General features: G+C 32.0%; 1 protein-coding gene across 1 annotated transcript in view; it reads right to left on the bottom strand.

The window, feature by feature from the left end:
* Window positions 1-2,498: 2,498 nt before the first annotated feature.
* Window positions 2,499-9,197, bottom strand: part of Rbm26 (RNA binding motif protein 26) — a 73,280-nt gene continuing 66,581 nt past the window's right edge. The window contains exon 22 of the mRNA XM_070002765.1: window positions 2,499-5,792. Coding sequence (XP_069858866.1) covers window positions 5,769-5,792 — 24 coding nt within the window. The 3' untranslated portion in view covers window positions 2,499-5,768. The remainder of the gene's footprint in view (window positions 5,793-9,197) is intronic.

Genomic DNA, 9,197 nt, shown 5'->3' with positions numbered 1-9,197 from the left:
TGAATGAATGACTTTCTTGAAAAAAAGAAAATGCTATCTTTATTGTGTAGATTTCTATAAAATGTTTAATTTTCATCTTTTCATATTAAAATATATATGTGAAGACTGTCATAACTAATCTGATTATTAAAGAAAATTTTTGATATGGTTATTAAATCTGGTTATTAAAATAACCTCTCAGTATGCAAAGGTTAATTTTTGTTAACTCAAGCCTGTAAAATATAAATATTATCCAATATTCTTTTCCCTCGCACTGAGGTTTGCGCTCACATTTGCTAAGCAGTTTTACCAACTAATCCTCCAATAGACATTTAATTCTAACTCCAAAATTGCAAATACTCTACAACCTCTAAATATTCCTGACACATACTATTTAAAGTTTTGATAGATATCTTGGGAAATATTAATATTCACCTGCATTTCCAACCTGAAAAACAACTTAACTATCTGGAGTTAAAACATGTTAACATTAAAAATGTGAAGAATGCCATGGACTTTAAAGACATTTTTTATGACTTGTACTGTACTCAAAAACAGTACCATTTTTGACATTATACTTTTTAAACTCAAATTTCTCAAAAACAAATACACAAAGAACCAAGATTCTCAAACACCTATGTACAAAATGCAATAAATACTGTGATGCTTGAATATACATCACAAGCTTTAAAAAGCAAATTAGACTGAGAACTAAAAAAATACGCAACCCTCAAGTACCGGAACCAATGTCATTCAACTTTTCATTGTCTAATACTTACATAAAATAAAAGCACGAATATTCTTCTGGAAAAATCAGAATTTGTAGATGTTTTTGTTATGATTTCCTACATGACATGTCTGTGTATTTTTGTAGTAAATATGGTATTTATAATTCCAATCCTGATTTTCATACTAATTTAATAAAAATAATCATGTCATGCCTTCCAATAGACTAATTCAAGAACTTATTCAAAGTGTATAAAAATAACAAATTATTAAAAACATTATTTCCAAGAAAAGAAACTTAACAGGATACACAAAATATTGGCAGCCTAATGTTGTGGAACAATTCAACTTGTGTCAATAATGCATCATTTTTTAACCTTATTAAGCATAATTTCATTAGTGCTGCAAAATCAATGTGGAACCCAATGAGGCCTAACATGTATGCAAAGAAACCTGAACTTATGTTATTCACAAGTTAAACTAGAAAAAGACCTAGCTGTCTATAATATAGACAAAAATTATCAAGTCTGTAAAAGAATGTAAAATGTTTCACCATTTTGAAAGACTGATCACTTTTGCCAAATCATTGTGAACAGTAACAATAATCCAGGGCACAAAGATGTCAAAGGTCACAATTGTTTGTATTAGAAAATGTAAAGGCCCAAAGTGCCCAAGATTTGATTCATGACATTTATGATTCATTGACACAACAAAACCAGAACTCTTACAATTTACCCAATGCCAATGGCACAAGCCTGTAATCGAAGAGGCTGAGATCTGAGAATTGACATTCAAAGCCAACCAAAACAAATTCAAGACCCTTATCTCCCAATTAACCAGTAAAAAGTTGGAAGTGGAGGTGTGAGTCAAATGGTAGAGCACCAGCCTTGAGCAAAACTAAGTGTGAGGTCTTTGTTCAAGTCTTATTACCGCCCCCACACACATATAAACTTAAGTAAAAATAGTATAGCCCACTTACAATGTTCAGCCATCCTTTATAGATAAGTTTCATTGCTTTACAATGATACATAAATGCCTGAGATTTAAAGGGTTAAAATGAACAAAATTCATTCTTTGTAGAGCTCTTGTTAAGTATTTTTGTGAAGGCTTGGCAACATCAGCAAATACTTCACAGGACCGTCATTATATGTGTATATACATACACACATGGATGTTTAACTGTATGTAACTTCAAAGTTTCACAGAAGTGTGTCATGTTTTGAGATGTGAATGTGCATCTCAATGGAATCCCTGTGACAAGCAGAACACATGTCACCACCAACCTTCGTAACCTACATCACAGATAGGTGTATTTGGAATAAGACAACTGACTATATAACAGTTGGCATACAATAAAGTGTGAAATGAACATGTTAAATGCTGACAAAGTAGATAAAATCAGATCAAGAATAGAATGCACATAAAACTTGTGAAAGTAACTTAATATCTTTGTGAACTGAATGAGCACTGTATATATATCTTCACTTTAAAAAATCTATGGCAGTCCTAAGATAGTACTACAGTATTTTTATAGGAAACACTTTGTGGTCATCACATGGAATGAAGAGCTAACTAGAATGGTTTAAAAAACAGGAACCAGGAGGAAGAGGAATAATGAAGGCTCATATGTGAATGGCAAGTGTCCTTAGGCAAGTAACATACTAGAGCTAAAATTAACATAAAACAACATAAGTGAAATGTGGTGCCACTTCAGATTAACAATCTTCAGAATTCTCAACTGTATACTGTCCAATGAATGCAAAATTTTCTTCCTATAATTTATATTAGTTGATGCAAATATAGAACAATTTTAAACATTAACAACTGTTTTTAGTAAGACTATTTTATTTTAAAATTTTTCAAAATATAAAAATAATAAATATTATGGATATTTAACAAAAGAAACATAATCCAACTATAAATTAAAATGTTGACAACCCACATACACATGTTATTATTATACACATTCTAAGCAGACAAGAGTAGTTTTCTAGTTCAAGTTTTGCCTTTTTCAGTTCAAGTTTTATTATCACTTTTAAAATAAACAGAAAAGCTGCTACAGCTTAACCAGTTACTCGCGCTCCACTCAAAGAGCAGGCAATTTTCTTTCCCCATGCCAACACACATTCATGAAATGGGATACTTATGGGCACAGGTATTAAATACTGGAACAATCCAGTCTTCAGACAAGAAAAGACTCCTTTGGTGTTCTTAGATTTAACAGTCCACAATAACTAAGCTAAAATAAACCATGTATTAAAGGTAATCTTGTGCCAGACAGTTTGTTCTGAAGTGGTACTATACTCAAAACAGGTTCAGGATTTTGAACATCTATGAAGGCTTTGCTGATTCTTAATAAGTACATCATAAGAACATTCACTCAGGTGCTGAATAAAATTTGGGGTTAAAACAAAAACTGCATGTTAATGTATACTTGCATGATGCTATTATCTCATCTCTTCATAACTCATCAAATGTTTATAATACTTAAGAAACTAATCCTGTTAAAATGGGAATGTAAAGAACAGCAAATTTACCTATTTTAGGACTACAAAAGTTTTGCAATTGAAATGAAGAGAACACAGCCATGCCAAATGTATCATTTGTTTAAAAAAATTTCACTCAAATTAATAACCTTGGGCTGGGAAGGTGGCTCAGTGGTAGAGCACTTGCCTTGCATGCATGAGGCACTGGGTTCGATTCCCCAGCACCACATAAGCAAAAAGAAAAAACGCCGGAAGTGGTGCTTGTGGCTCAAGTGGTAGAGCGCTAGCCTTGAGCGGAAGAGCTGAGAGACAGCGCGCAGGCCCAGAGTTCAGGCCCCACGACCGGACCCAAAAACAACAACAAAAAAATCAAATTAATAACCTTTCTTACACAAAATAATTCTTTTTTTTTTTGGGGGGGGGGGGAAGCTAGGCACAAATAAGTGTGTAGTCATATGTTATTTCCTTAAAGTATTAAGATGTCCTAATGGTTGGGCTCTTAATCTGCTTCCCTACAGACCACTTTCATAATTACACTGTTAGATCAGAATAAATCACAAGCAATCATAGAGTAAAGCCTAGCAAAGACTAGACAACAAATTCAAAATTTAGACTGAAAGTTTCTGTAGCACCAATGACTTTTTCCTAAGACACTTGAGGGGTCTATATCACTTTAAAGTATTATCTCATAAACAAGACCAAAAAATATTCAATTGATCTGTATTTTGAGCATAAATATTTATAAACTCTTTAAAAAAAACAAATATAGCATGACTAGAGCGGCTAATAGTGTAAAATCTAAGTATTGAAAAATATAAAGACATAGAAAAGGTTTCCATAATGCAATCATGCAGAGGTAAACTGCTTCATTCAATTACACAAAAATGACTCTGTACAGTTATCTACACATAGCTCCATGAGAATCCTATTCAAGAAAAATTTAAAAGTGAGAAGCTTACCAATATATGAGGACTTAAACATATATCCGATCAACTGGACCTCACAGCAATTTTCAAAACACAATGATCTTAATTGGCATGTCTTATTCAATTTTATCTTATTTTTAATTTAATAGCATAGGGAGAAAGATGAAAAACTGAAGTTGAAGGTTATAGTAGATGGTCCACACCTATTAACTGATCAAAAGTGTTACCAGCAAGTACAGTCTCTTCTAACAATGTTCTTTGGGTTCTAAACTAGCTGTAGCGCTTCAACTGCACTACAGGAGGGGCAGAGAATCCTTGAAAAATTAAAAAATACCAAACTCATTTGTGAAAATATTTACGTACTCTATACAAACTCTGTTAGTCTGCAAATGTGAATTTAAAAAAAAAAGCCTAAAAAAAATAGTAACACATAGGCTACTAATACAAGACTTTCCAAAATACATACTCTTCCTTTAACCAGTGTGGATCAAAATAGATACATTACATTATAACTGGTAGAATCACCCCATCATTCATTTTTATTACTCATGAAGACAATCACAATGCATACTGAAGGAAAAAAAATCTTTGCAGAATAGCTTGGCAGAAAAAAAGCCTGGCTGGACTGAACTTTTTTAAAAAGTCAACAGATTAAATCTACTTTGTTCTTTTCTAATAAGGAATTGATACCAAGTATAACTTCCAACTTTTTAAGAATTTATGAATAGTCAGGAATTTTGTGAAAATCTTTTATGATGCCCTTCATGAAAAGGATACTGTAAATAAATAGTAAGATTAAGCTGTATACTTTATAATCCTAAAACTTTACTGCTTATCATTTGTATGTACTTTTAAAATTAGGTGACAATCTTTAACAATGTCAGACATAGAAGACTATTTTCCCTAGAAGACTATTTTCCCTCGCTTTTACAATTGCCTTTGATGTCTTGATTACAAGTAAAAAAAGCATGAAAAAACTCTGTAAATTATTTTTTCAAAATCAGTGTATTTAATTATCAATAATCCCCAGATCATTTTTTATTGCTTCAAAAGAAAATTAATTCTCCTTGTTGGTTTTGAAGAGCTAAATTACTTTTAAAAATTATTTGGGTCACTATCCTTAGCAATAAATTTAAGAAATAGTGCTTAAAAAGGATTTTTACCATCTGTTTAAAATTATTTTAAGTAACTATCCTAATCCAAGAAATACATCCTAAAACCAAGAAAATAAATAAACAGAACTTAGGTTTGACATTTTAATTCATTTTCTTCATTCTAAATTGTTCACAGTAATAAACACACTATCATGGCTATACAGATTTCCTAGACACAATTCTTAGTTTGGCCAAGACTAACATATCTCATATTAGGAAACCAAGAAGCCTTATTCCTTCTTTTAAGGTATTTAAAAAATAAAAGGCTGGAAGAGGGAAGAAAATATCTATGAATATCACACATTCAGAGCACACATTCAGATATACTTCTGGACTCAGGTGTATTCTCAGAGAACTGTAAAGGTAGAATGCTAATTACAGTACATGTAAACATCTATTCAAATTGGTGAAGAGCAAACAAAATGATAGAATGATATTATCATTAACAGTCGTCTCCATACAGGACTGGTCTTGCTCTTGTAGTCACAAAGCTAAATTCAGGCAAAGATGATTTCTCTCTGCTGAAAAAAGAGAACACTATTAAAAAAAAACCTTTGAAAATAGTAAATAAATCTAATAATTGAATCACACCATAAACTGATCTCCAACTTTTCCAAACATTTAAAAAAAATCAAAATCATAGGTGTAGACATATTACACAAATGATTAGTTTTGGGCTAAAATAATTTTACCAAAACCTCCTTGTTTTGTGCTTCCTTAAAAAATTAAGATATAAAAGTCACAGTATGGCATCATGACTATGATTAAAATTTTTCATTAAGAAATCTAGTAACTACTGTATTTTCATGTTATTACATGTAGGCAAAGAAATTTTAAGAAACTATGATTAAACTAAGACATGATAAAGAAAAACCAAAGAAAAAATAATTTTCTTAAAAATTTCCCAAGAGCCAGGGGTCAGTGGCTCAAACCTATATTTCTACCTCCTTAGGACTCTCAAATCTGAGGATGGTGGTTCAAAGCCAGCCCGGGCAGGCAAGTCCATGAGACTTTTATCTCCAATTAACCACCAAAAGGCTGGAAATGGCACTGTGTCTCCAAGAAGTAGAGTGCTAGCCCTGAGCACGAAAGATCAGAGACAGTGCTCAGGCTCAGGACAGGCGTGAGGGCCCACTCGCATACATGCACGCATGCACACACTCACGCATGCACACACACACACAAAAGTTTTCCAGAAATTTCAAAGTAATTGTGTAATACCTAATTTCCTTAACTTTATATTCTGATCATGTTATTCTTGAATCATCTTTTATAAAACAGGCACTAAGGTCATAATATATACATAAACACACATATATCTATCTATCTATCTCTCTCTCTATATATATATATACACACATATATACATATATGTTTTTCAAGAATAAGACAGTGCCTGGTATTAAAGGATGAAAGATGAATGTATAGATAAAAAAACAATAGATTCAGAAAGTGAATATGAAAATTTTATAAAAATTATAGGGAAAATTTTCAAGTCTTTTCAGTCATACTAGGTAATGAGCGTAAAATGCAAATTCCAAGAAAGGTAATAAAAAGTTGTTTTTCTATTAAGCAAGTATGATGTTTTCCTTAGAAATGAATGACAAGGGCAGTCATATTCATGAAGACTTTTCTTTTTTCCCACAGGAGTTTTGAAGATAGCTGTTTAGAAGACTACTTGTTTTATCTGATAAACATATAATGATGGTAAGAGGGAGCAAAACAAAACTACCCTTTTTCTAAAGGCTTGTATACACACATTAGAGCAATAAGTTCCTTATATATGGGAAAAGAAAATGTTCTTACTGCCTTACAAATAGTTTATAAAGGTGACTTAGTCTTATATTAAATTTCCATTTTTAATTTAAAGGATTTTCAAAGGAGAAATGTCTAGAGAGGAAGACTCAAAATGAACTTTGTAATGCCAGATTCATTGTAGGATACTTTAAAAGACTAACAGACTCTTTGTAAGACTTTTGTGAGGCAATCTTACAAACATTTCCATAAATTCCAGAAAGATTAAAACTAGTTTTCTATAATTAGTCTACATTACATGTAAGGGGACAAGTTTTTAACGTCACTGATTTAACAAACCAAACAAGCAACTGTTTTTTACTTCCTTTGAGCCCTTATAACCAATGGTTAGTGTTACAACTAAGAATAGAAATACAGTAATCCCCTAAAGCAGTTTTATCAACAAGATATAGTCATCATTTAAGCTCAGCCACACTTGCTCCAAGTAATCAACTACAACAGTTGTCTTGTCTTTATATTATACTTGATCTGATTACAATAAAACAAAAGCTATGGAACAGTCTTCTATTCTGCAACATTTTCATTTAAATGTTTGGGCATTAATATTCTAAAAGTATTACAATGATCAATAACATTTAAAACAACATTGCTTAGACAAATATTAAGTAAACTATGTAAAATGACAACATAACCATCCCTTGAGGTAATCCTAATCAATCTCTTAACCAATAGTATATCATTTTCCTCAATTTTTTTTTGTTGTTACCTATATTGTCCTTTGAAATTTTCCCACTCTCAACTCAGCCTTCACAGCCTAGATGTTAACAGTAAGCAATTTGGTCAAAGAATTAAAAAGTATTGCTTTTGGCCAGTATATTGTAAAGGGAATGAATGGAGAAAGAAGAAGAGGACCTAACTCTGTATTTATGGTAGCACTGACTGTTATGTATATTGCAGCAAATATTCTAATTTTTACTCTGAGTTTAGAAGCAAAAGAAAAAGCTAAGGGAAGTATAGTAAACATGTAAGTTTATAGAACTTTTGCTGGGCAAATAAATGCAAGCCTTTGGGAACACTATATATAAAGTTACATTGAGACATAATCAATTCTAAACTGTTTCCACTGATGATAGAAAGGATAACAGATAGGGAGAATTGGCTTAAATATATTAAACTGTTTAGAAACATGACTAGGGAAACTACTGACTTAAAAGGGATCTTCAAAGTTGAAAATGAACTTGTGGATGGGGACAGGAAGAAAAAATTGGATAAGGTAAAAGGGTGACTTTGTCCAAAAAGAAATGTACTCTACTTGACTTACATACATCTGTAGCTGACTCTACATCACTTTTATAATAATAAATTTTCTTTCAAGTCTTCTGATCCAACTTACTTCCCTCATTTGGGACAAGGAAATAAGCCTGGATATGTTAGGAGATTTGTTTAAAACCACAGAGTTATAGAATGGAAACTAAAAGCACAATCTCTTAACCCTTGTCCAGTACTCTATACTAGGTCACCTTTGGACTTAAACTGAGTGGAATGGACTAGATATGTGGCTTTTGGCCAGTATAACCACACACTATTAATATAAAACTAAATAGAATCTTATCCCTGAAGCTAATTACTATCTTTAGTACTCCAAAGTATTAGAGCTTCATTCAACTAGGATTACAGATATATACCTCCATCAATACTTGAAACCCCTCTGAAAAGAAGCCTAACCATACCAATTGTTTAACAAAACACTCTCAATGACCCAGAAGATCATCAAGAGAGAGATTCTTTGAAAATTGATTAAGAATTAACAAGGGAGGTAATTGTCACCAATTACTGGAGATTTAAATATGCACTCATTCATTATTTAATCCAACAAACATCTAAGTGCCTACATGAGCCAGGCTGCATGATAAACACTAGAAATAAAAAGATGAATAAGACATGGTCCCCTTCCTAGAGGAGCTTGCAATCTAGTGGGAAAGACAGACATATAAACCAGATAAATTATTTTACAACATTAAGATTCATAACAGAGATATGAACAAAGTGCTGTATTAAAGGGAGGGGAAATATAAACTGCCTAATCACCAAGAAATCCTCTAATTTTGTGCATTATCTTTGAGGCATGTTTGCTATATATATACCATAATTAAGTACTGGCAGCATCATTA

This window comes from Dipodomys merriami, unplaced genomic scaffold, assembly GCF_024711535.1.
Source record: "Dipodomys merriami isolate MVZ:Mamm:240054 unplaced genomic scaffold, mDipMer1.0.p SCAF_6, whole genome shotgun sequence".
Classification (NCBI taxonomy): Eukaryota; Metazoa; Chordata; class Mammalia; order Rodentia; family Heteromyidae; genus Dipodomys; species Dipodomys merriami.
This window is presented reverse-complemented; position numbering and strand designations above follow the sequence as displayed.